This window comes from Loxodonta africana, chromosome 3 (genome assembly GCF_030014295.1).
Source record: "Loxodonta africana isolate mLoxAfr1 chromosome 3, mLoxAfr1.hap2, whole genome shotgun sequence".
Lineage (NCBI taxonomy): Eukaryota > Metazoa > Chordata > Mammalia > Proboscidea > Elephantidae > Loxodonta > Loxodonta africana.
Genome location: NC_087344.1, coordinates 80,976,498 through 81,003,936, shown reverse-complemented (window position 1 = coordinate 81,003,936; position 27,439 = coordinate 80,976,498). Strand labels below are relative to the sequence as shown.

At 51.6% G+C, this 27,439-nt stretch overlaps 1 protein-coding gene across 2 annotated transcripts; it reads right to left on the bottom strand.

The window, feature by feature from the left end:
• Positions 1-1,729: 1,729 nt before the first annotated feature.
• On the bottom strand, positions 1,730-20,967 carry IPO13 (importin 13). Of its 2 annotated transcripts, XM_064281854.1 has the most exons (20): positions 20,226-20,967; positions 17,774-18,510; positions 12,772-12,912; positions 12,517-12,658; positions 12,242-12,408; positions 11,911-12,031; positions 11,677-11,824; positions 11,078-11,259; positions 10,965-10,991; positions 10,660-10,794; positions 10,352-10,495; positions 8,943-9,023; positions 8,256-8,393; positions 7,968-8,064; positions 5,054-5,106; positions 2,853-2,919; positions 2,703-2,761; positions 2,469-2,558; positions 1,991-2,172; positions 1,730-1,894 (listed from the first exon to the last, which is right to left on the bottom strand). In XM_064281854.1, exons 1-20 carry the CDS (start codon positions 20,307-20,309, stop codon positions 1,798-1,800), a joined length of 2,892 nt encoding a protein of 963 aa, XP_064137924.1. In that variant the 5' UTR covers positions 20,310-20,967; the 3' UTR covers positions 1,730-1,797. The 2 variants fall into 2 exon arrangements, with proteins under 2 accessions (XP_064137924.1, XP_064137923.1); XM_064281853.1 differs by lacking the exon at positions 20,226-20,967 and having other exon boundaries at positions 17,774-20,219.
• Between the last annotated feature and the right edge of the window lie 6,472 nt (positions 20,968-27,439).

The following is a 27,439-nucleotide window of genomic DNA, read 5'->3' as shown; positions in this document are numbered from 1 at the left end:
TTGCATAATTTGATTTTTTTTTTTTTTTGCATTGCATAATTTTTAAGTCGGGTGCCAAATTGCCTAGATTTGAATATTGACTGGTTCCGCCACTTATTACCGTGTATCTTAAAAAAGTTACTTAACCTCTCTATGCCCATTTCCTCATCTGCAGAGTAGGGGTTGTAACGATAGTACCTCCTAGTAGGATTGTTGTATCAAATTAATTTATATACAAAACTGTACAAAGTAGACCTTTGCATATCACACGTACTGAAAGCATTTGCTATTATCCTCGCAGTAGTCTCTTAGGCAGACAGTGAGCACTTAACTGTTCATCAGGCTCCACACTCTTCGAGCTTAGTCTTTGGTGTATGATTTATCCTAATTTACAGATGAGAATTATCCTAATTTACGAAGAGGTTAACTACCTGTTCAAGGAGACACAGCAAGGCAGTGGCACAATCAGTACCAAGCCCAGGTCTATTTGATTTCAGAAGCTGGGCTTTAGATCCCGCATTCTCTTAGCTTATATGTGCTACATTCGGTGGGGGAGGGGAGGAGACACCTGGATTCCATGTAGTAGGGGCAAAGGACTAAAAGTGTGTGAAACATCTCCACATCTCCCAGGAGAAATGAGAAATCAAGAGCAAAGTGAGGATGGGACTGAGGAGGAGGAGTACAGGAAGGGGGACAGAGTGGTTACAGGGGATGGCAGATGATAAAGGGGGACTGATGCTGATTGATGTGGGAGAAGTTGGACCAGGATGAAGAGTGGAGGACATGGAACTTGGACAAAGGTTGGGAACAGAATAGGAGTAGGATGAATGTGGGAGTAACCTGTTCCCCTACCACATCCAAAGAGACTCAACACTCAAAGGTGGAAGTGAGGAGAACCCAGTCCTGCTCTTCAGGACTCGGGTGCCTGAGAGGTAGGTGAAATTATGGCCAAGGAGACAGGGAGACAACACTGTTAAGGGAGGAGCGCAGAAGCAGTTCAGGAGCTGTCCCTGGTCCTGACCAAACCCATATCATTTCATGGTGGATAGAAGTGAGAGCTGATGGGTACACAGACAACACTAGCTCCTGTCTTCTTCCTCCTCTAGGGCCCATGATGCCTCCCCCATACTCAAAGTTCAATTTTCTATAGCTCTCCTCAACCATGTGCAAGTGTGGGTGCCTCTACAACCCCATACCAGAAACCTATCCTGTAACTCAAAGCCCTGTCCCATTTCTCCCCTCCCAACTGGACCCAGCTCCACCCCACTTCCAGTTCAGGTGTTGGCATAGGCCTTTGCCTCTACTTAAAAAACCTCCAATTCCCATCAGAAATGAAACTCCCTCCGTGCAGACTTTCCTCATGGGTCCCATTCTCCCAGCTTAGCATAGTAGGTATGGGTTAGATCAGCCTTTGTTCAGGGCAGAATAAGGCAGGGCATTCTAGGGGCCTAGTACTCGGCACTGTTGAGTTATGAATGTATGATGCCTGCAGTTTGGGACTAATTTAATGGGGGAAGGTTGTTGATCTTACTGCAGCTGCTACAACACCCCCAGGGCAATGGTAGTATTCTGACCAGCTCCAGCCGGGGCAGCTGGGCTACAGCAATGCCTCTTCCACCCTAGAAGCCAGACAGTATCCTCACCCTCCCTACCAAGGCCTGAGTCCAAACGTCCTCCTATCCTTCCCCCCAGGTCTTCTGGGGTCACCAGTTAGGTGCTGGTGGCAGCAGAAAGGAAGCAGAGGCAGCAGTGAGGATCCAGGTTTACTCTTTGGGGATAGAGGTGGGCAAGAAGGTGTGGGTGGGCGGGGTGTACCCCTCAGTAGTCAGCTGTGTAGTCTGTGCCATGTAGCCCCCGGCACAGCAGTGTGAACTCCTTCACCATCTCCTTCACCCGCCTCTTGTTCACTCGCTCACTGAAAGAGGGAAGGAAGAGCAGGTTAGCACCATCCACCACCTCTGCCTCTTCCTCCTTCCTACCCTGAGCCCAGGTCTACCCCAACTGTGCTCACCGCAGGATCTGCTGGCTGAAGGTGTCCTTCTGTTCAGGGCTGAGGCGGGCAGAGGGAAAACCAGGTGGTTGCAGTGCCTCCTTAATCCACATGCTCAGGAGGCTGAAGCAGTGTTTGTTCAGGGCGAACAGGATGTCGGCAAAGCAGTCCATGAGGCTGCGGGAGGCCTGGCCCCCAATGGCCTAAGGGAGAGGGGCTCTCAGCACCACCAGGGCCTGTTCCCTCTGCCCCAAGGGTGCCTGGCTACCCCCCATGCCCTCCTGAACAGTTCCCCAGCCAAACTGAACATGAGAAGTGAGTGCTGCTTTTTGAGAGCCAGCGGATCCTCACAACAACCCAAACAACGTGGCCATTTAATTGAGGAAGAAACAGAAGATCAGAGAGCTTAGGGAGTCGAAGGCATATGTTTCCCAGAAAGCCAGCTACCTCAGCAGGGAGGACCACCCAATCCCGTCTCACCCCTCCCACTCCATCTCACCTCCAGCACTGCTATAAGCAGCATACGGCCATCCTCCTGCACCACCTTTCCCACAGGTTCAACTTCCCCACACCGAGGCAGCAGCTCTGTCTGCAGAGGATGGAGGGGCCCATCAGCCCCAGCTCCTTCCCACGTCCCCCGAGGACAAGACCTGCACACCACACCCCTACCCTCTAGAGTCCTGTGTAGGGCAGGGCTAGGTATAGGGGTAACAGGAGTCAGCACGGGACTTACAAAGAAGCCACAGGAGGCCTTGACTGTAGGCGCCTCAGGGAACTTGAGGGCGAGCACAGCTGTGAGAGAGATGGAGGTGGATCACATGGGGCCAGAGGATCCAGGGGTGTTGGGGAGGCCCAGGCCCACCTTTCCCCCTGCCCCACTTACCACACTGGAACACAGCTTTGACATCCAATCGTTCACACAGGAACAAATCTGGCTTCCGCTTCAGAGCCTGCAGGAGGTGGAGCTGGTAAGTCCAGCCCCAGCCAGCTCCAAGGGCCATCCCCCCACTCACCTGCCACCCCAGCCCCCAATTCCGTGCATCACAGGTAGAGGCTGCCAAACCAGCCACCCAGCCATCTCTGGGGGACCCAAACCACCCCAGAGTCCAATAGGTCAGGAAAAGAGCAGCCCAAGTGATGCTGTGTACATGTTCATGTACATGAATGCACAGGTGTATGTGAGAGAGGTTGTCGGGAGCACAATGCAGAAATCTTAGATCTCACATCACTCTCTGAGCAAACAGTTCTCCCTGCCCCTCCAGCAGGGCCAGACCTCCTGCAGGCTCCAGGTAGCCAGCAGTGACTTCGCCTTGATTCATAAAGGTAGTCGAGGCCCCCTGGGTTGGTTAAAGGGGCAGGAGACAGAAGAGATGGGAGCTGGGCATGGAGCCCCCAGTCTAAAGGCCCCTCCCATGTCCCATCTGCATTCCTCAGGCACCCTCCAGCTCCTGCTCAGGAAGAGGGAAAGGAGAGTAGGTGCCCTGGAGCCACAGCCCCACCTTTTATCCAGGACACCCTATGTCCAGGTCGTTCTCAGCCAGATGGACCCCAAGAGCCAAGAGGGGAATGGAGGGAGTCAAGGGAGCAGAAGGTCCATGCCAAGTTGTACTGGCACAGGACTGGCACACCCTCGGGTCACAGGAGATGCTCTGCACAGCTCCAGCAGTACTCAAACAGTGCCCTTCCCCAGCAACCCCCCAATGTGGAGCATACAGGCCCCTAACCCTCCAACCCCTCACACACCCTCCACCCCCATGTTCACTCATGTGCATACACCCCCACATGTACCCTCACTGTAAACACACACCTCTATCACATACCCCTCACACACACACTCTCTCCACATCTGTAACACACCCTCACTACATATTCGCACACCCAAACACCCAACCCATGTCCACATGCCCATATCCTCAACTTACCTACTGTTCTCTAGCATATCCACACTCTCCCAACACACCCATCCACAAATACACTCAACACCCTCACCTCCATCCAGACCCCAACACACACTCCCTACTCCTCACGCCTACCTCCCCCCCATCCACCACAAAGACTGTAAATTCCAAGACAGCAAGCACTGTGCCTGCTTTTGCTCACCATTATATCCTTGGCACCTAGCAGAGTACCAAGCATTACACTTGATAAACACTTGTTGAATGATTAAGCAAAGAGACATCATATACCCAAACCCACAGGAGCCCCCAACACACAGAACCCCTCCCCCACAGCTCCTTTTACACTCCCACAGTGCAACACATGTATCTTCCCAAACACACAGACATACCAATACCATAATACACACTCCCACAGCTCAACACGTATCAATGCCCCAAATCATCAATGCCTAACCTGCATCAACAGACAACTCACAGCAATGCACATGCCCGTACTTTAACCACACACTTACCCCAACACCAAACACAACACACACACTACTTAGAGCAGTTAGGTGATTTCTGTTGCCATTGCAAACCAGACTCAAAACACACAAAATAAGGTCCAACACTCTTAAACACACACCAAACACAAACGCATCCTAACATGGTCTTGAATGGAACCCAGTCCCCACCTCCTAGCAGCAGCACAACCTCTCCAACAGCCCGACTCTGGGCTCCACTGCAGCACATTCATCTTCAGCCCCTCGCTTCGGAGCTCCTCCCAGCCTACCTCTCAGGAGCAGGCTGGGGGCACTGAGGCAGGCAGTTCCCGGCAGGAGCACGGGGACAATGAACCCCAGGCCCTTCAATTCCAGCCCTGCCCCTGAACTTCTTGGGCAGCCCAGCCACTCAGGATCTGCTGGGCACAGTCACCACCCCTCCTCCCCAAGGCCAGCCCAGCTCCCTCCCTCAGGGTTCAGCCTCTCCCTGGTCCTTGTAGAAGACTGAGCTAGTTGAGGCACAGGGGCGCTAAAGGAGGATGTTGGGTTGTCAACTTCCACGGAAACAGATGAAGAAACTCTATTCAACTGAACAGAAAAAAAATTTGTCAACAGAAAGCTAAAAATAGGCTTAAATTGAATTCCAACATAAGAGAAAGAGAAAGAGAGAGAACAGAACGTGAATGAATAAAACTAAAACACACCTGTGCCAGGAGTTGCATAAATGAATCAACAATATCAGGATGATCCCTGGGCCCTAAAATATAATAAAGATGGAACTTAAGAAAAAATTATACAAACAGCAACTCAACCTCATATAGTTATGTGGGACTGAGAGCCTGCAGGGAGACAGCGTGGGGGCACATGAGCAGCAGGAAGCAAGATAAAGAAACAAAACATACAAAAACCATGAACTGGGAGAAGCCCAACAGAAAGAGACGGCAAAGTGAAGGACGGGCCTGCCCCAGCTCCCTCCCAAGGGGCCATCCATCTACTCCCCACTTCTCCCAGATGAGTCCCCCCAAGTGTCCCCTTGGTGCTTGAACAATGCTGGACTCCAGGTAGCTGGAGAAATGGCCCCCAAACTCTTGTTGTGGTCTCTGGCAGGCTGGCCCCTACACTGCTCCCTAACATAGACATCCCATCACCAACTATTGAGAAGCAGGGCAGGGCTGGTGGGGGGACAGTTGGTACCTCCTTTTGAGGGCTGGTTGAGGCCCTGGAAAAAGGCCAGGACGGCAAGACCTGAACAGGTGTGCCCTCACTTCAGTAGCCTCAGGGCTCTTGGCCTAGCTAAGGAAAGGAATCTATTGGGTCCTGTTACCCCCAGGACTCCTTCCTGAGTAGGGCAATGTGCTGTGGGGCTGGCTGTGCAAGCCACTGTCAGGGACTAGGTGAGTAAACCTAATTAGCTGTATCATGAGGCCAACAATGAGAGCCCCACCCTGGCAAAGCCCCCTCCACATGGATGAGGACTCAACAGAGAGCTAAGCTCAGGGCTAAGGATCAGCTCTGCCATCTGGACATGGAGAGGCCTTGCCAAGAGAGTGGAACCAGTCAACGTGTCACCCCATGGTCTAGTGGGAGGGCAGCGCCCAAGGAAGGGATGGCCAAGACTGGGCCAGCATAACAAGTAAGGGGGCCATCCTGTTCAGCAAGACAACCAACAAGCCCAACAAATATGATGTTGGATACTATTGTGCTTCCAGTTCTGATGGCTCCTAGGAAAAGAGCAAGGCATGCACCTGGAGCTGTTCCACCCTCAGGAGGATGAGCTGCATGAACATCCACCTAAGGCACCGCTAAGCAGTTGTGTGATCTTGCGTGAGCCACAAATGCTCAGTTTCCCCATCGGTAAAGTAGGCTATAATCTCTGCCGTTTCCTTCTCTAGGCGGTTATGAGGAGCCACTGATAAAAGTCCATCCCTTTCACATCTGAATGAACTCTGAGTTACTCAAGTTCTGGAAAATATGGCCCAATGTGCCTCGTGCCTGGGTCCCACTGCTGAACAGGAGTTGCAACATTCAGAAGGTAAGTCAGAAAGTAAGAAGAAAGGTTCCGAGGACAAGGAGCCCTTACCCTCCTTTATCCACCAGTGTCTACTCTATGCTGGCCTCATTCTGGGCACACAGACAAGAGATCCAGCCCTGCCCTTGACAAGCTTAGTCTAGTGAGAGAAGTAGACACATGCGATTGGTGCTGTATTAGCAGTGTGTGCACGAGGCTGTTTCAGGCCTGAGTCAGGAGCATGCGATTCTGTCCAGTAAAGGGCATAAGGCATTGCCGTCAGAGGAGCAACAAATGCAAGGCACAGGGCTCAGATGGAGCACAGTGGGAAAAAAAGCCATTGTGCCTGGACAATGGCAGGAGAGGATACTAAGAGATACACAGGAGCTACATCATGTGAGTGGGAGTGGGACATTAACCTGAGGGCAATGGGGTGCAATGAAGGGGTTTTAAGCCAGGGAGAGAAAATGCTCAGATTTATGTTTAATAAGGAACATTACAGCTGCACTGTGCAGAATGGACTGGAGAGAAGGGCAGCTGTCAAGGAAACCAGTTAGAAGGTGATCCAGGTGAGGCCCTAAACTGAGGTAGTAGCCATGGAGGGTGGTGAGAATTGGGCAGACTGAAGGATAATCAGGAGCCAGGGTCAATGGGGCTTGTCCCTGACTAGATAAGATGAGCTAGGAGAGGTGGGGCTGAGGAGGACTACCCAGGATTGTGGCTCACATCTCTTCCCAGTCTTGGTCCTACCCATGGCCCACAGAAGTAGAGGCCAGGATTAGAGGATTAGGCACAGAAGATATGAGCAGAGGACCCTTTGGGCCCCAGTTGAGACCCCTGGTGAGCCTCAAACCCAGACCATGAATCCAGGCAAGACTCATGAGGCTGGCTGACCAGTGCTGTTCCTTCCACATGTTAGGAGCCTGGGTTAGGCGGCGGGGAAAGCCTGAAGTCCTCTGCTCCCAACTCTCTCAGGTGGAGGTGGGGGCACAGTGAAGGGGGACTACAGCCAAACATACTTGGCTTTTGACTTAAAAAGGAAAAAGTCTCAATGTAGGAAAAGGAGCCAGCACCAGAAGTATTTTGCAGGCAAAACCCCAAGCCAGGTGCCCAAAAATGCTACTTGAATACCTGTAATAATCCTCTCAAGTATATGATGTTTCAGTTTCACAGATATGGCAACAAAGGCTCAGCTAAGGTGAGTGATTTACCCAAGGTCACACAACTGGTTGGTGGTGATGAGATAAGAATCTAGGTCTATGTGACTTCAAAGCCCACACTCTTTCCCTGTTTCACTATATCCCAATGAGAAAGAGCCAGCATGGCCCCCAAGTCCCTCAGAGCCTCTTCCCCCGCCCCTTCCCCACATCCAGACTGGCCCTGAGCCCAGCAGGCAAGTAGAAGACATCGTTCACCCTCTTGTCCACTTCAATCTAAGGTGTCAATTATTTATAAGGTGACAACTGTGCTGTGCTTGATCCCATAAGTTTCCCATCGAGTCCCATGTGCAACTCAGGGGACAGAGAAGAGTGGGCAGCTGTGGCTCCCCAGTTGGGGAAGCAGAGGCAGTGGCAGTCACGGCAGAAGCAGAGACCCTGGCTAGGACCTACCTTGTTGGAAGAGAGTGAGTGTGACGGAGGTGACGAGCAGGAAGAGGGCCTCGATTGGTGGAAAGTGGGCAGGCTCATGAGCAAAGATGTGGACCAGCTACAACAAAGCAGGAAATGCTAGTCAGCTGAGGCCCTGCCTCACCAGGACAGGTCAGTGTCCCTTGAATGCGGGTGGGGACCCCAGCTGGGGCAGCCACCTACCCCATCCCACCCCACCGCTGGGGAAGCAAGCAGATCTCTGACCAGGAAGAAATCCAGAACACTGGCTGTCCCAACCAGAAGGCCCACCTGTCGAGTTAGGTCAAGAGCAGAGGCCTGGGGGATGGTGCTGTACATCCGACCCAGCATCTCACACAGTTGTGGCACCATGGGGGCAAAGTCATCCAGCAGTGTCTTGACAGACTTCTCGAAGATGGCACACACCGCCTTGGGAAGAAAGCAAAGGGGCCCTGGTCAGCAGGTCACAATTATCTGGAACAGGGCTGAGACCCTGCATATAGGAGGCCTACAAAGGGGTCCTTACATATAGTCCTTGCCTGGCCCAGCAAACCAAGGAAAGTGAGCAAGTCTGATCCTCACACTGAAAGGTGGAGATAAAAAGACCCTTCTCAGAGGGGCACAGGACATAACTTAGTAACTTAACTCTTCTACTTATATCTCCACATTTCCCCTCAGGAAGCAGCAACAGCAACAGAAACCTGAATTTAGGATGGCCTGAAAAGGCAGGTCTCTGATGCTAAACTGGACCCTGACTGTCACTCAGCCACAACATCATGGCCCTTTGGTTTAGCACATCTTGTGATTTGGGGGGAGTTCTGAATGTCTCTCCAAAGGATTCCTGGCATCTACTGGGCAGGATTCGCCTCCCCTATTTCCTCCCAATCACTGCAAGCTGAAGTGGGGCGGCAATACTACCTCCTGTGCCACCTCTGAACAGAGTCACCATGGGGGCAGACAGCGAGGGTTGGGGCTCACCTCTACCACCTGAGCATCATTCAGCCACTTGCTCAGCACCTTCTGGATGAGCTGGAAGACCTGCTGCAGTACCACTACCACCTGAAGACACAGGGAGAAGTAAGGTGCCTCCACTACCACTGTCACCCACCTGGGAAAGACTTGGGACGAGTGGGTAGGCCAGGAGTTCAAACCTGTTACCCCAGACTGCACATTGAGGACTCAGTGCAGAGGAGATGGTACCCGCTAGGGGAAGGAGTAGTTTGCCAAGTGCCCCATGAATGAGAGCAGAGACCATCCTGAATTTTAGGGATCATCTCAGAGGAAGCTACGGACTGCAAAGCAGGGATACTGAGTACTTCATGAGATTATTAAAACTTTGTGACTTTTTTTTTTTTCAAATTAGTTCCTATCTGTTTCTACTCAGTAAAGCCCTTTTAGCGCCATAAGCCTTTGGGCTAGTTCTAAAGGAAGTAAAGCTGCTGCCTCACCCCAGATAGGCTTGTGGTAAGGAGCCCCACGGATGTGCAGATACTGGCAGGTTATGGAGGAGCAGAGGGCAGACAGAGGTCCTGGTAGGTGAGGGAAGACAGGATGACAACTATAGAAAAAGGGGTTCTGTGGGAGGACAGTGGCCCAGACTTGGTCTGGAGCCAAAAGAGTAACTGAAACTGGGATAAGGAGATGGGCAGAGGGACCAGGATGCCTGTGAGTTCCTTTTCTCCCATTCTGGCTTCCTTTTCTCCGGGAGAAATGTTGGAGGGGACCATGGGAACGATGACAAAAGTATGCCCTCACGTTTGTACAGAACATTACACTAGAGAAAGTTCCTTCACTGAAGACCACATTTGATACCCAGCACAGTTCTACGAAGTAGGCAAGCCAGATATTCCCATGTCCCTAGTTTCAAATACGAAGGTGAGGTTTGATCCAAATCAAACAGCCTGTAAATTGTCCTTCCAACCCCAGTGCCCAAGTTTATCACAGTATTTATCACACTGCTTTGCAACAACCTGCTTACATGTATTTTCTCTAAACTGAGAACAACTCGAAAGCGAGAGCTATTATGTGCTGAGCACGTAAGCATTCTCACCACCCTCAGGGGACAGTGAATGCTGAAGGAGAATATGCCACAGCACTGGGGACTGAACAGGGGCCTGTCATAACATCAGTTGCAGGACTGAAGGATAATGTCAGCATCCCCCATGGGGCTGAGGAACCACAATGATATCAGCCTCCACTGAGCCGGGGACAAAGACACCACCACCCACAGGGCTGGGTAAGACAATGACATCACTACTATAGAGGACTAAATGACATCACCCCCCCATGAGGCCAGGGGAGCAATGACAACATAACCCACAGAGTTGGGAAGTGACAATGACATTCCCACAGGGTTGGGGAACAATGGCAGTGACAACATCACCCACGGGGTTGGGTCCCTGTGGCACTGGCAGCTTCCGGAGCTCAGGGCCTTCATGCTCATCCTCATGGTGACTGACGTCCAGCGTGGTGAAGAGGTTGGAGAGAAGCCCCAAGATGTGGACAATGGCCAACTTGTTGGAGGGATTGGGCTATGGGGAGAAGTGAGCCAAGCTCTAGATCTCCCAGCCCCAGCTTGGCTCTCTGGCCCCAGCCCTGACTGCTACCTCCAACCCCACCCCTCAGCAGCCACAGCCAACAACACAGAAGAGGCTCAAGTCCCAGCCCTGCTCCTTGGCCCCCAGAGCTCACTCACTATCTCCTCTGCCAGCTTCTCCAACTGCTGGATGTAGGGCGAGATCAGTGAGTGCAGGTTCTTAAGGATCTCCTCCACCTGCAGGGCTGACAGCAGGAAGCCCAATGCCTGCATCAGCCACATGCATTGGCTTGTCTGTGGGGCAGAATGTGAAGGGTCAGTCCCTGGGCCACATCTGGCTAAGGGTTGGAAAATAAGCCTCTTGGGGAAGGTTCCAAGAACAGAAAAGAAGGGATAAGTGGTAGGGGAAGGCAGAAGACAGGCTTCTGGGATAAAAGAGACCCCTAGAAACTCTGGAGCCGCACCTTGTGGATCTGTTTCATCAGTACATCCTGGAGGTAAAAAGAGGAAACGTGGTATCAGCACAGTGCAGAGTGTGTCCTGGTGCCCAGAACCACCCAGGGCCCAGCCCACATACCTGGGAGACGGCTACAATGTTGGCAGCATAGGGCGGCAGGTCATACTTGCACTCCCGGCAGATCTTCTTGAGGGTGGACACAGAGGAGACAGAAAGCTCGGGATTGCCTAGGGCATGCAGTACCAGGGGCAGAACACTATTGATCATGACGGGGTGGTCAGCCAGCCACTCAGACAGAGCTCCTGGGGCAAAGAAGGGAGGAAGGATGATTTCTGAGAGGAGCCAGGCTGGCTTCACACTACATCCCTGCAAGGCAGGCAGAGCTCTGGCGGGTTCAAGTTGCAGCCCCAGCACAGAGCAGGCACTCCAGGACTGAATGAGCAAATATGCATGTGCCTGCTCAAACACGAGCTCACAGCTGAGAAGCAGGAAGGGGTCACTCAGCATGGGCCCAGTACCTCTGACCCACTGACAGTGAACTAGCCTCACTGTAGGAAGGACCCTAGCTGTGCCAAAACAGGGTCAGCTGGCTGCAATGCTGATTGTATATGTGGGCATGTGTGTCTCTCCCATGTTGATGGGACCCAGCAGGCTGGCCAGGCTGGGGATGGGTGCTTGTGGCTCTGGGTATGTGGTTACGGGTGTGTGCCAGGTCTCACCGATGGTGAACATGACAGTATCCGCCAGCTGCACATTGCTGATACTGATCCGTGGGATAAGGCCAATGAGCCCAGGCACCACATCAGAATAATTGACATCGATGGTCTCCGCGATGGATTGGAAGCCGTAGAGCAGGGCCTCTGTGTGCTGGGGAAAGAAGGTGCCATTGGCTTGGCTGAGGAGGAGAGTATGACAGGTCTGGGAGGGCTGAGGGAATCAGGCTTGGAAAGTACCTGCCAGGAGTAGGGCTCCTCTGAACTGGTGAGCAGACGGCCTAGCTTGTCATAGAGGTTGCTGAGCAGCTCAGCCCCCAGCATCTCATAGACATACATAAGCGTGTCTGAGATGTCCACCCTGAGAAGCAGATGAAGGCCTTACACATTACCTGGATCCTGCCCCCAAACCCAGTAGCCCACCCCAGTACCCAAATAACCCCTGAAAAAATGCCTGGAGAACACAGAAAGGAGCTCCAGGATTCAGGAAACCCAGCTTTGGGCTCCTCCCCTCATTGCCTTCATTATTTCAGGATTCTGTTTAGACCTAGGGTCAGCCTGCTACCATCACCTGTAAATTCGGAACTGCTCCTTCTCGTCTGAGGACCAGAATCCATACTCCTCGTCGGAAGGGAACTGGGCTTTGTGCAGAAGCACATCCACCAGCTGGAAGTAGACTGGCCGGTATACTTGCTGGTACACGGCCTGCTTCTCTGCCTCAAAGGACAAAATGTCATCCTGAGGGAGCCAGGGGAGAGAATTAGCCACCTTGCCAGCAGCCACAGAAGCCCATGATCTACCTTCTTCCACCGCGGCCCAGTCCTACTGGTGGTCACGTAGACACACCTGCAGCGTGTACCAGAAAGTGAGAGTCAGGGAGCTGGTGGTCTCATTGACAGGATAGTGGCCAGGGATGCCTGTGCAGAACATGATCATGTTGACAAGTGCCAGGAAGCTCTGCCAGTGCTCCACTTGGTCCAGCAAGGCCCTGGGGGGAGGGGAGGTACACAGTAAGATCATTCTACCTCCTGCAAATGGGCCCCACAACCCCGCCTCTTAGAGAGTCCTGCTGTCCCACCCCCAGCTGGCCCCACTCCTCACCGGGAGTGGTTCTCGCCCAGGGCCACAGCAATGCGACAGATGCCATGGGAGGTCTCCATGTCCCCATTTTGCACTGCCTGTCGCAGTTGTTCCTGCAGTCCCAGCACCAGCGGGATGAGTTTCAGGAGTGTGTTCACGTACCTGGAGGCATGAGGTAAGGAGGTCGGTCAGAGCTGCCTGCCCTGTTTCCCACCAGCTCTGAGAGACAGGCACAGCCTCCTTGCCTTCCATCAAAGCTGCCCTCCCCCCATCAAATTCTAAGGAAAAAGCTTTGATGCTGCCCATTTTGGGAAGAACCTTAGGTCAGGAGAACTCTCAGAAGGAGGCAGGAGAAGGTCAGAGTCAGGGGAGACTGAGCAAGAATGGGAGACTAAAGAGTCAACACAAGCTCAGGAGCCCTGACAGACAGCAGTTAGAGTTAGAAGGCAGCAACAACTTTGAAAGCCTCAGTCCTCATCATCCACTCCACCTCCTCCCACCACTGCCAAATCCTAACTCCTGTGTCGCCTGGCAGCAATAGGAAGGGAAAGACACAGATGATAAACTCAGAGAAAGCTAAGAGGCAAAATGAGTAGGACTTGGCGATTGACTGGATACCAGGATGGGGAAGAGTCAAGGACAACTCTTAGGTTACTGGCTGAGCTGTTTAGTGAGACCTGAGGGGTGGGTGCAGGGGAACACTAACACCTTTACGGGAGGGACAAAGGCGATAAGTTCAGTATTAGGCAGTTGACTCAGAGCACTTGGGTGGGATATGCAGGTGGAAGCATCCAGAAAGAGTTGGATTTAAAAAACCTGAAGCCCAGCAGAGAGGTTAGAGCAAGAGACATAGATTTGGAAGTCATAAGAGAACAGTTGGTAATTGAAGCAATGGAAGTAGATGAGAATTGCCCAGGGAGAAAGTATTGAATGAGAGAAAATAAGACAGTCTAGGTCAGAACCCTGAAGCACAGTGATCCCTAAAGAAGGAGCAGAGGAAGCAGAGCCCACAAAGGAGACTAAGAAAAGACTCCCCTCCATCCACTGCACCCCTCCAGCAGTCTGCTCTGGGGAGGCCAGACCAGGCAGAGGAAGAGAGACTCTCAGCATGGATCAGCTGCCAATCAGAATGTTGTCACCATAGCAATCTATGGAGGGAGGGGGTCTGAGGGTCCAGAAGGAGCTCTATCTGAACTTGGACTTGCCCTAAGCAGGTTGCTAGGCAGACAGCCTCATAACCTCGGGGGGAGGATGAGAAGAACAGGAAGAGGCAACCAGCCCAGGGATGTTGCCCCCTTCTCCACACCCCCATGCTGATGAGACAAGGCATCCATACCAGGATCCCCCTGCCCCAGAGACAGCCCCAGAGGGTGCTGTCTGGGGACAGCTGGGATAGCTTTTCAATCCCATGACCCTGACACGGGCTGCACCACCAGACAATGGGCACCTTCAGGCCAGGCTCTGGAACAAAGGGTAAGGGCAGGACCAAGGGCATGGCCTGTGTACTTCCTAGCAACAGAGAGGGAGGCAGGAGGTAGTGCCCTACCCCCATTGCATCTCCACTGTGTGCCAAGGCTCCCTCCACCTGCCAAAGTTCGTGCAAACAGTAGGTACTCAATTAAGGTTCTGAATTTTTCTCATCTGAGCCTCCTAATAGGGTAAATCAAGGACAACCAGCTCGGAAGGGCTCAGAGTGTTACTCAAGGTCACACAGCAAATTGGAGGCTGGTTCCAGGTGGAGGCAGCCCCTCAGGCTGCTTGCTATGGGCCTGCTTCTCTTCCAAGACCTAGCCTGAATGTCCCCATAGGATCTATGCAGATCTCAGCCCATAACCCCAGTCCCAACTCTGTGGGAGTCTCCAGCAGCCTGCCTAATTCACCTTCTCTCCTTCAGTCCCCATTAAAAAGTTTTTCCAGGATTAAAAACATATTTCAGGAAGAAGAAAAAAAAAAATTGGAGAGCCTGGCAAGGAGCAGCAGTACAAAAAAAAGGGTAGCTTTAGTCCCGTTGGAAACCCTGGTGGTGTAGTGGTTAAGTGCTACGGCTGCTAACCAAAGGGTCAGCAGTTTGAATCTGCCAGGCACTCCTTGGAAACTCTATGGGGCAGTTCTGCTCTGTCCTATAGGGTCACTATGAGTCAGAATCGACTCGACGGCACTGGGTTTGGTTTTGGTTTTGGTTTTTAGTCCTGACACCTACCCAAGGGAGGGTGGGTATCAGGACACCTGGGGAAGACAGTGCCTGGATGGCCTGGGGGTCAAAGCCACTGAAGGTGACTTTCTAAAGCCAAAGCAAGGAAATTAGACTGGACAGAGCAAAGCCCAGGACAGAGTTACTTCCTGCAGCTCTGACTCCCAGCTGAGTGCAGCCTACCCATGGGGGAAGCTCCTGCACGGATTTCCCACCACCTGGGTACCTGTGCCTGGGGCCTGTGAGTGGACAGAAGGACAAGCCTCAAACCCCAAAGGTATCCAGGTTTGGGGGAGGGAGACAGCAAGGATGTCTTTAGGGCACTTGGCTAGGACTAGATTCAAGAGCCCTGGCTCCAGTTGGTCACTCAAGCAGCCAAGGGCAGAGCTGCTGGGACTCCTTGGCTGTAGCTCACACTGAGCTAAGCCTAGACCTGCAATTAGAGCTCTGGGAGCAGAGCTGAGAAAATGGGGAGAGTTGCTAAGCAACCAAGGGGGCTACAGCCAATGGGCGCCCAGGAGGCTGTGGGTTCCCTCACTGGCTCCTTGCTCGCTCATTCGTTCAGGGGAGAAGGGGCATCAATTACCTGCCTAAGCCCCTGAGAGACAAGCTGGGCGGGTAAACCTGGATCTATCCAAGGACATCCCACATCACCCACCCACCCCTGTAGCCCTGGCCACTTCCCCTTGGACACCAACCTGTCCAAAGCCAGCCAGCACTCTAATTTCAGGCTGGCAAGAGAGGACTTAACCTGGGAATTGGTGTCTACCTCAACTTGGGAAACCAGGGCAAAGGGATCATACTAACTGCCAAAGCAATAATGATACCAAATACTAGCAACTGCCGCCGATGGAGAGCTTCCTGTGTGCCAGGAACTATGGAAAACCCTTCTCAGAAATTCTCTTATTTAATCTTCATACAAAAATATTATTTACTGAGTACCACAGCCAGGCCTTATGTACACTCTTATTTAAACCTCTAAAACAACTCTGTGAGATTGCTCTATCAATCCGAGATTTATAAATTAGGAGACTAAGGCTTAGAAGTGACTTACCCAGGGCCTCGGATCCAGGAAGTGGACCATGTGGGATTCAAACTGAGACATGACTAATGCCTGAGCCATTAATCACTCTGCCCTGTGGTCTCTTTCCTTCGTTTTTCCCCCTCCAACTCTGCCAAGGATTCCCAAAACCTTTTCTCTGAAATGTCACCATCAGGCCTCCAGCCTTGCCCTTTCTACTTCTCTTCCTGAACTTATACCCAAAATTTCATCATGCCATATTCTCTCCTTAAAATCCTTCAATATCTTTACATCATCCTCAGGATGAAGGCCAAAATCTCTAGCTTGGCCTACCAGGTCCCACATGATTTGGGCCCTGATTTCCTGTCACTCTGGCCTTTAAACCCTGCTGTCCATCACACCCACAGGTGTGGTCATTTACTGATCACCAGACTCACCAGGCTTGCTCCACCACCCCTGCTCAGGCTCTTTCATCTGTCTGGAATGTCCTCCCCATATCCATCACCACCTCTTACACAGTGTTCGAAGCACAGCTCAGTTGTCACCCATGTGGGAAGCCTTTCACAACCCCAGATGGGTTCAATGCCTCCTCTAGGCTTCATCAGAGCATTCATCACACTGACCTATAGGCTGTGAGCTCCTGAGGTGCAGAAGGCAGTCCCATTCACCTCTGTGCTCCCGTGCTCAGCACAGGGCCTGACACATAGCAGGTGCTCAACAAACACTTGCTGAACACGTCACTATGTTTGCCTCATTTTAGGCCCTTCAGTGTACCATCGTGCTGCCCACCACAGACCTGCCCACCTGCCATGCTCCCTGAAACCTGGAATACCTTCTCCCCCACCCCTCTGTCACTTAGGCAACTTCTACGTTTCACCCATTCAAAAAATATTGAGTGCCTCCACGTGCCAGGCACAAAGTTGACAAAATAAAATGACAGTCCCTGTTCTCACAGATTTGAAAAACTAATGGGAAGACATACATTAATTTATAATGATGTATCCCGTGTCAAGAGATAAGAAGAAAAAATACTGATAATAGAGAGAACTGAAATTAGTCTTGAAAATCATTAATGACATTCCCAAGAAAGTGAAGTTTCTGCTGAGCTCTGAAGGGCAAGGTGAGGAGGAGGGGAGTGCCCCACAAAGAGGTGATGTGTCAAGTACATATGATGGCTCGGAAGCTGGGAGGAGCATGGGACACTTAGGGAACTGAAAAGGCCATGTGAGAGTGTGGAAAGCAAGGAGCGTGCTAGATTGTGCAGCACCTCTGTCAGTCACACTAAGGATTCTGAACTTTATCCTAAGAGCAGTGAGAAGCCACTGAAGGGTTCTGGGCAGAAAGGAAAGATTAGATCCTCATTTTTAAAAGATCACTCTGGCTGCTGGGTGGACAATGAAGGGCCTTAGGGTGAAAATCTGGGGACTGGTGAGAAAGCTGTCTGCCGTAATCTGAAGAGAGAGATGATGACAGCTTGGACTAGGTGGTAGCAGTGGTGATGGAAAAAAAATAGCTTTACAATATGGCCTGGTGACAGACCTGTCAGGACTTGGTGACTGACTGGTTGAGAGAAAGAGAAGAGTCAAATATTTTAATTGAGTAACACACTGAATGATTAGTTGTTTAATGTCTGTCTCCCTCTCTGAACCATGAGGACAGGGACCATGTCTTGTTTGGTTCCTTGCTGTATCACTAGCATAGGACCAGGCATGCAATAGGCACTCAGTTAGCATTTATTGAACAGGTGGATGGACAACTGTGTAGCTGGCCAAGCAGGCTGTCCCTCTCTGGGCAGGTGGGAAAGAGCTCACCTCTGGGCATCAGGCTGTGAGATGGCATTGACAATGGCCTCCACGCTGCTGTCGAAGAGCTCTGAGTCCTGGAGGGCAGCGAAGGCAGCCTGAATGAGTGCCTCACAGTCCTTCAGCGGCACCTCCAGCTGCACCCAGCTGGAGAAGCACTTGAGCACCTTCTGACGCACACAGCTGGGTGAGCTGGGTTGCTGTAACAGCTGCTCCAGTAATGGAAAGACAGCCCCACACTCCACCGCCAGGCTGGCCCGCACCAGCCCTTTGCGGTATTGGGGCAGGCGACTGGTCTGGAACTCCTCGGGCAGCACTGTCAGCAGCTCTAGCAGGGCCAGGCAGCGGCCCTGGCCATCCACTGGTGAGTCCTCAGCCTGGAAGAGCCGTACCATATCTGCCACAGCACATGGCCAAGCGTCAGGCATCATGCTGAGAGCCAGCGAGGCCAGTGCCACACAGAGACGAGTCAGCACAATCTTGGAGCCACTGGCAAAGTGGGTGATCTGGGTGAAGAGCTGTGCCTTTAGGCTTTCGTACTGGTCAGTGGGGATGTCACTCCAGTAGCGAGAGATTTTGATGTGCAGGGCACTGGCCCCAAAGTACTGGATCTCAGGCACCTTGTCGGGCTGCAGTAGCTGCCAGCTGAAGTGCCAGGCCTGTGGGGAGACCTGGGCCTGCATCAGCCACTTCTGAGCCAGGTTCTTGTTCTCAATGTTGGGGTCGTAGTAGAGCTGGTGCAGTGCCTGCAGGACAGCACAGGACTGAGCAGATGCTGGCCACTCTGGATCGTGCCAGAGCCCAGAACAGAGGGCATGATTTGGTCCTGCAAGACTGCCCCCCTCCCTGACTGGGGGGCTGGGCAGGAGGGAGAGCTCAGGGCTCGGCAGTGTTTCCTGGGCCCAGGGTCCTGCTGATATCTTGAGAGCCTGAACCTTGCCCATGCTCTACCATACTCTCTTCTTGAAGCAAAACGTATGAGTTCAAAGAGGGAACCCAGGAAAGCAGGAAAAAAGGAGGCTGAGATCCCCAAAGGAGAGGCACTTGAGGTAAAGGGCAAGGTCCAGGTGGAAGGAATGGCTCCGTGGGGAAAAAGCCAAGCCTGAGAAAAGCATGGCGCAGCCTCAAGGGCTCTGACCCTCCCAGGCACAGCTGCTCCCATCAGCTCCAACAGCTCCCTTCAGCTCCCCCAGGATCATCCCTAAGTCACTCCAGATGCTGGCACCAAAGGCAGTATGAAATCTGAGCAGGACTTAGACTTTGCCAGGCAGCCCTGAAGCAGAGATATACTGGAGGGGAGAGTGAGAACACCTCTCAGAGAGCACATGTGAGGGTCCAAGTCGGTCCAGAGAAGCCTTGGCCACAGCTGCAGCCCTGGAAAACGTCTAGCCTTTAGATCTCAACTAGCAGAATCCTCAGGGCCCCAATTCCACTGGGACTTCACGCAGTAAGAAAACAGTGGCTTATCTCCCCGGTAGCACATGGAACATTGCGCCACCATGCCAACACTGCCCAGCCCTAGGGGGTGGGAGAGTGAGGCCAAGACACTGACCCCTAAGAAGGCTCCACCCAAGTAGGCTTAGCCCTATCTATACCCCTGCCAGCCAGTTGTTTGGCTCCTCGGGATGCTGAGGCAGGCAGAGAACAGAAGCAGAAGGGATGCATTCTCACAGTCTGGCATGGCAACAGGGTTCAAGAATAAGTACTGAATATCTCCAGCCTCTGCTTCCAGCAAGGTGGCCCCAGGCATTTCCCCACTCATCCCAGGAGGCATGCATTCCTGCATTCCAAGCCCCTGGAGACAGAACCCAGAAAAGAACCAGAGAAGCAACCCCAAAAAAGGTGGACTAAGCAGGAGGGCAGCCTGGGAGGCCCATGGCAAGGGGTTATGTGGGGAGGTGAGTAGGGAAGCGTCCTGTGAAGCTGCCAGCAGGGCCAGGCCCCTCCGACATAGCACAAAGTAAAGGGGACAGCCACTCCCAAAGCACCCTTACCAAGGAAGAGCAAAAACATAACCCAGATTGTTTTAATTCCAGATTATTTTCGGAGCCCCAGGTGCAACAAAGTCAGGGTCCAGGATGGTCTAGCGCCTGTATGGTTCCTGGGAACTAAGCTGCACATTTGCTGGGTTCCTGGTTTCCTACTGCACTGCTCATGCAGTTTCCATGGAGCTGGAGCGTGGCCAGCCTGCCTTGGAGGTCTAAGCCATCAGCTCCCTGAAGCGACCATCCCAAGACCCTACAGTATCTCTCCACAGGGGACCCGTGTCTAAGGAAAGACAAAAATAGCCCATTAGGAGACTGCAAAACTGCTGTCCTGCCTGCCAAGAGAGACAGCAAAAGCCAGGTGCTCTGGGGCACCATCCCAGCAGGCATCCAGCCCAGGCCTAGGCTTGGGCTTCAATGTCAGTTCCCAGAACTTCTGCTCTGTCACTGGAGTGCCCACCCCAGGGCCCTCATACCTTCTCCACGTTCTCCACAGTGAAGTCCAAGGCTGATGCTGCTCCAGCCCCTGCAGCCCCTGGCTGCTCCTCCCGCCGCTCCATCTTTGCTCCCTCCCCAGTAGGGAGGTAGACCCTGACCTTTCTCCTGCCCCAGCCCCTTGGCTGCTGACGCCCTGCTAGACCCCAGCTTGGGTACCCAGGGAGTAGTGGGGTGACGGGGGACCCAAGGCAGGCATGGCTACGGAGGCCTTCCCACCTCGGCTGGGGGTGGGGTGCTTGCCAGAGATCAAAGGGGGTGCTTATATGAGGAGACCCCCTGAGGAGGACTCCCAGGAGAAGGCAGCCGTCTGAGTGGAGCTATTAGGCGGAGGTCCTAATGGTAGGTCACGGCTCTATCCTCAGAATCTGTGAGAGGCAGTCATGGGGGAGGTTTGTGAGGGAAACCGAGCCCCTGGCCCGTGAGGGATCACAGGGTCGTTGACCTGTACCTACAACACCCTCATCTGGGGGTGCTCTCGGGTCCTACGAGGAGGTCACGAGGGTGGGGAGATCACGGGGGAGAGAGCCTTTTGCGGGTTACGGAGAAGTCCAAGGAAGCGCGGGGGTGCAGCTTTGAGAGCTTGGGACGAAGGGTCCGTGGAGTTGAGGGTCTGTGGCTGGTCCCCTCCGCTCGGCCTGGCCCACGATCTGCTCACCGCCCAGCTCCGGCCCCTCTACCGCCGCTGCCTCCGCCCCAGTGACTGACAGGCGAGCTGGTCCAGCCGGGACGGGGCGGGGACCTTGGCAAGCGCAGGGTGCCCCGAGCGCCTGTCCCCGGCCCCGCCAACACAAGCCCCCCCCGCCTGCCTTGGCCCACCCCGACCCGGCACAGCCCGGCACGGTCCAGCGGAACTGCGCGGAAACTCATTCCGGGTCCCTGGCCCTGTCCTCGCGCCAGTCTGCGCGACCCCGAGCAGGCGACGGAGCGGCTCGCCGCCCGAGGCCCCCGCCGAGCCAAGGCCCCGCAACTGTGCACTCTGGGAAGTGTAGTCCGTGTTGCGCCGAGCCGGAGGGCGGTGCCTGGCGGCGGAGGCCGGGAGCACGTGGGCCAATATCCGCTGAGTCCAGGTCCGCCCCAGGCCTCCCGCTGACTGCCGGCACTTCCGGACAGGCAGTCGGTGGCGCTGCGGAGCAGATCCCGAAGAGGTTGTGACTCAAGGGCCCGGTGGGTGGAGGTGGGAGCTCGGGGCTGTAGGATCGAGGAACCCAGTTCACTCTGGTTGCTCCGCTCTGGGCGCATCCTCGGGCCCTGGAAAGGGGCCGACTAAGAAGAAAGCGTCAGCACCACCCAGAGAAGTGAGGGGACTTGGCGCGCCTCAGGGAAAAAAAAAAAAAAGGATGTCTCGCTTGGCCACCCAGACAGCTAGCAGGAATCCACATACCATGGACAGTGCTCGGAGAATTCCCTACGGTTTTTGGAAACACCACCACTCGTCTGTGAGTTTGTCGTACTCTGGAGGCTTGCGTGTTGCTGTGATGCTGGAGGCTATGTCACCGGTATTTAAAATACCAGCAGGGTCACCCGTGGTGGACAGATTTCAGTGGAGCTTCCAGACTAAGACACACTAGGAAGAAGGGCCTGGCGACATAATTCTAAAAAAAATGGCAAGTGAAAACTTTTTGAATAGCAGTAGTACATTGTCTGAAGGAACAAATCTGTCTTGGAAGAAGTACAGCCAGAATGCTCCGTAGAAGGAAGGCCGGTGAGACTTGACTCACATACTTTGGGCATGTTATCCAGAGGGATCAGTCCCTGGAGAAGGGTATCATGCTTGGTAGGGCGTCAGCAAAAAGAGGAAGACCCTCTAGGAGATGGATTGACACAGTGGCTGCAGGATGAGCTCAAACATAGCAACAATTGTGAGGATGGGGCAGGCCTGGGCAGTGTTTGATTCTGTTGTCCTTAGGGTCGCTATGAGTTGGAGACAGAACCTAACAACAACAACTTGGAAACAACTTCTCTCTATGAGTAATCAGAATAAGAATAAAAAACCAACCCAGTGCCCTCGAGTCGATTCCGACTCATAGTGACCCTGTAGGACAGAGTAGAACTGCCCCATAGAGTTTCCAGGGAGCGCTTGGCGGATTCCAACTGCCGACCCTTTGCTTAGCAGCCTTAGCACTTAACCACTATGCCACCAGGGTTTCCAGAATAAGAATAGCTCACCTTTAACTGCTAGGAACAGTACTTTGCATATTGTAGGTCCATTTCTCTCAGCAACTCTAAGGTAGGTGTTTTCATTCAACATTTTCAGATGAGAAACAGGATTTGGGGAAGGTTAAGCAAATCTTGGAAGTCCCTGGGTGGCTCAGATGATTAAGTGAACCAAAAGGTTGGCGGTTTGAATCCACCTAAGCACCTCAGAAGAAAGGCCTGGTGATCTACTTCCAAAAAATTACGGCTGTTGGAAACCCAATGGAGCACAGGTCTACTCTGAAAAACATGGAGGCTCCATGAGTCGGAATCGACTCCATGAGTCGGAATCGACTCCATGGCAACTTTTTTTTTTTTTTTTTAAGCATATTTGTCCCTAGACACATAGCTAGGGTGGCAGAGTGGGGCCTCAGATCTGGTTTGCCCCGGACCAGAGTCCAGCAGTCCCTGTGATACTGCCTTTCACCACTCCAGTTTGTTCCTTAGTTAACTCCTGCCAGCTACCCCAGCAAGAAAAAAAAAAAAAATTAAAAGGGAAAGGACCTCTGTACTGTCCTAAGGCCTGAGAAGGTGGATGAAGTCTTCCTGAGAAGGAGAAGCTTGATCTGAGCTTGAGGAATAGAGTCTGGGGAGGAGGGCCTCTCCATATGCTGGTAAGCAAAGTCCAGGGAGAAGCTAGTCATTCAACAAACCTTTATCGAGAAAGTATTGGAAGAACAGCTAGTAATTTGTGTTCTGCTTCAGGGTATATATATATGTGGGGTGAGGAGGTGGGTGGAGGTGAGTAACAGAGATGAGGTTGAAAAGACAAGTTGGAAGCAATAGACTTTTGTAGTTTTTAACCTAAATGCAATGTGAAGCCAAGATGAGTTTTAAAGTGAGCAGTGATGATTGGATTTGCATTTTAGAAAATCTGTTTGCATAATGGAGGGTGAATTGAAGGAGGAAAGAGTAGAGGCAGGGGACCTTTGGTAGGAGTAAACCAAACCCATTGCTCTTGCTTTGATTCTGGCTCTTAGCGAGCCTCTAGGACAGAGTAGAACTGCACCATCGATCTTTTGGTTAGCAGCCAAGCTCTTTACTGTGCCACCTGGAATCCTTAGGAGGAAACAGGAAGCCAGAATAAAGTGGGTGATTCCAGACCTGTGCCTGGGTGGGGGAGGATGTAAAACGCTCTGGCTCTGGTGCTGCTTTTACTGTTGGAAGTGGGGGGAGGGAAGAAAGGGATAGTTACCTTTCAGCATGGGAGTTTAAGAGCACAGATTCTGGACTTAGGCCTGGGTTAAACACCTGGCCCTGCCCCTTTCTAGCTATGACTGCTCAGCTTCTTCTGAGACTCACTTTCCTATTAAAAAAAAAAAGCATAGTAATTCCTCCAAAAAACAAAACAAAACAAAACCCATTGTGGCATCCTACTTCCAGTAAAGGACAAACTGAGGTGATTGACGAGTAGGGCTTGGTCCAGAGGCCACAACTTGGTTAATAGGAGTTTTCTTCCTACTTCCAGTCCAGGGCTCCTTCCTCTCACCCCGGAAGTCCACCAGCAGATAAAGAAGCTAAGCATCACCAAAGTGGTTCCTGAACATGCTTCACAAATACCACCTAAGGCAGATGGACTAAAGTAGGCCCTATTGTTGTGTGCCCTCAAGTCAATTTCGACTCATGAACTGTGTAAGGTAGAGTAGAAGCGCCCCATAGGATTTCCTAGGCTGATATCTTTACAGGAACAGATCACCAGGTCTTTTCGCCCTTGGAACAGCTGGTGGGTTAGGATCGAGGACCTTTCAGTTAGCATCTGAGCACTTCACCATTGTGCAACCAAAAAAAATCTGTTGCCATCAAGTCTATTCTGACTCATAGTGACCCTATAGGGCAGAGTAGAACTGCTCCATAGGGTTTCCAAGTATGTAATCTTTATGGGAGCAGATTGCCACATTTTTCTCCCAAGGAGCAACTGGTGGGTTTGAGCCACCAACCTTTTGGTTAGCAGCCAAGTGCTTAACCACTTCACCACCCGGGCTCCACAGCAGGCCCCTACAACAACAAAAAAAAAAAACCAAACCCCTTGCCATCAAGTCAATTCTAACTCATAGCGACCCTACAGGACAGAGTAGAACTGTCCCATAGGGTTTCCGAGGAGTGGCTGGTAGATTCGAACTGCTAGCCTTTTGGTTAGCAGCCAAGCTCTTAACCACTGTGCCACCAGGGCTCCAAGTAGGCCCCAGGAAGGGCCATTTCTTGGGAATCTCTATTCAAGGGGGGCCTTTAGGAGATGACAGTGCAGGATAGCTTAGAGCCAATTGTAGAAGGTATGAGTAGAATGTATAGGTGTTAGAGCCTATGACAGTCTGGGAAGGGCCCGCAGATTCAGGAAAGAGCATCCCAAGGAGACAGAGCCTCTGTTGGGCACCTGGTGCCACCACCAATCCATGTCCATGTCCATGTCAAACTAAGTTCTCAGTCTGAAGTTTTTCACTCTACCAAAATAGTGTGAATTTGGACTGCAAAACCTGATGGGAGCCTGCTTGTAGATGCAAGTTCTTAGGGGAGGCTTTTTTCCCATTCTACTTAGCACCAAGGTCAGATGCAGGCAGTTTTCTTTGTAGTTCCCAGGTTTTGCAGGGGAGGGTAGGTAGGAGACGGACAGCTTTATTTCTAATTCACCCTTAAACTGTGGGCATGGCCCTTTGGAGTCCCGGCTTTATGGAGAAGCTTCTGAATAGACTTCCACTGTGAGTGAACTCTGGACTTTTGTCTTCTTTCCCATAAACTCAGGGAGCCTTCCTGGGTAAAGAAAATGTCCTCAAGGTGAAAGCCAGCTTCAGAGCTTTGCTTATCTTTCTAGCGTCCTGTTTTCACTTATTTTTTGACCTGAGAGTTTCTTATATTCTTGGATGCATTTAATTTTGATATATATATATATATTGTTTGTTTTTTGACCACTCTTTTGTGGTTTCCTTCAGGGACTTGTCCCCCTTTCTCTTCCTAGCCCTTAAATGTTGATTCTTCAGGGCCTTAGCCTGTGGTTCTCTTCCTATTCCTCCATATCTCACCACTCCTGGGCTTCGAGCTGTGCCTTTCAGATCTCTCTAAACCAGACTGTCCTGAGTTCCAGACTCTTACATCCAGCTGCCTCCTTGCCTCCCTGCCTTCTTGAACATGTATAAAACTGAACTCAGGACCTTCTTACACGTTATCTCAACCACATGCTAAAGATACTACTTCCCCTGTGTTCTTCGCCAGTCACCAAGCCAGACACCTGGAAACCCTCCCTTTCCTCAAGCCCCTACCACCAGCTGGTCACAGGTCCTGCTTACTGTGCCTCACCTCTTGCCTGTCCTTCCATACTGCTCTATCCTAGATCAAGACACCAGCATGTCTTGCCTGAATTATTGCAAAAGCTCTAACTGGCCTCTCTTGCCGCCTGTCTTGGCCCTTCCACTCCATACTAGGCACAACAGCCAGAGTGATCCATCTAAAACACATTTCTAATCAATCATATTACTCCCACCACTTAAAATCTTTCAACGGCTCCCCTCAGGACAAAGTCCAAGCTCCTTGGTATGGCATTCAAGGCCCTTTAGGATCTCTCCAACCTTCTCCCAATTCTACATGGAATTGTGACAATCCTGGAAACACACCAAGCTGTTTCACACCTCCCTGGCCTTGTTCATGCTACTGCCTCTGCCTAGAAGGCTCTGTGTCAGTCTGGATCCAATTAGGAGAGAAAATCACATAGTGAGCACACAAGGCAAGTTTAATATAAGAATTATTACCTGTAACAGAGGATTGAAATAATGAGGGATTCGCTAGTTAGAAGTAAAGAGAACTCTAACATATATAGGAATAGCAGATTCCTAGGGTTGAGACACTATATCAGACAATGTTCTGTGCTATTCATAAGGTTTTCACTGGCTAATGCTTTTCAGAAGTAGACTGCCGAGTCCTTCTTCCTAGTCTGTCTTAGCCTGGAAGCTTAGCTGAAACCTGTCCTCCATGGGTGACCCTGCTGGTATCTGAATACCAGTGGCATAGCTTCCAGCATCACAGCAACATGCAAGCCTCCACAGTACGACAAACTGACAGACATGTGACAGAACATTGTCTGATATAGTGCTGGAAGATGAGCCCCCCCAGGTTGGAAGGCACTCAAAAGATGACTGGGAAAGAGCTGCCTCCTCAAAGTCAAGGGGACCTTACTGACGTGGATGGAGTAAAGCTCTTAGGACCTTCATTCGCTGATGTGGCACGACTCAAAATGAGAAGAAACAGCTGCAAATATCCATTAATAATCAGAACCTGGAATGTACGAAGTATGAATCTAGGAAAATTGGAAATAGTCAAAGATGAAATGGAACGCATAAACATTGATATCCTAGGCATTAGTGAGTTGAAATGGACTGGTACTGGCCATTCTGAATAGAACAATCATGTAGTCTACTATGCTGGGAATGACAACTTGAAGAAATGGTGTTGCATTCATCGTCAAAAAGAACATTTCAAGATCTATCCTGAAGTACAATGCTGTCAGTGATAGGATAATATCCATAACACCTACAAGGAAGACCGGTTAATACAACTATTACTCAAATTTATGCACCAACCACTAGGGCCAGAGATGAAGAAATAGAAGATTTTTATCATCTGCTGCAGTCTGAAATTGATCGAGCGTGCAATCAAGATGCATTGATAATTACTGGCGATTAGAATGTGAAGGTTGGAAACAAAGAAGAAGGATCAGTAGTTGGAAATATAGCCTTGATAGAAACAATGCCCGAGATCGAATGATAGAATTTTGCAAGACCAAGGACTTCTTCATTGCAAATACCTTCTTTCACCGACATAAGGGCGACTATACACATGGACCTCGCCAGATGGAACACACAGAAGTCAAATTGACTACATCTGTGGAAAGAGATGATGGAAAAGCTCAATATCATCAGTCAGAACAAGGCCAGGGGCCGACTATGGAACAGACCATCAATTGCTAATATGCAAGTTCAAGCTGAAACTGAAGAAAATCAGAGCAAGTCCACAA

Coding starts and splice junctions, on each gene's coding strand:
- IPO13 (XM_064281853.1), bottom strand. CDS start 18,708: ATGGGCAAGGTTCAGGCTCTCAAGATATCAGCAGGACCCTGGGCCCAG. Junction 12,913..17,773: donor TCACAGCCTGATGCCCAGAG/GTGAGCTCTTTC, acceptor TCATGCCTCCAG/GTACGTGAACACACTCCTGA. Junction 11,260..11,676: donor TACTGTCATGTTCACCATCG/GTGAGACCTGGC, acceptor TCTTTGCCCCAG/GAGCTCTGTCTGAGTGGCTG.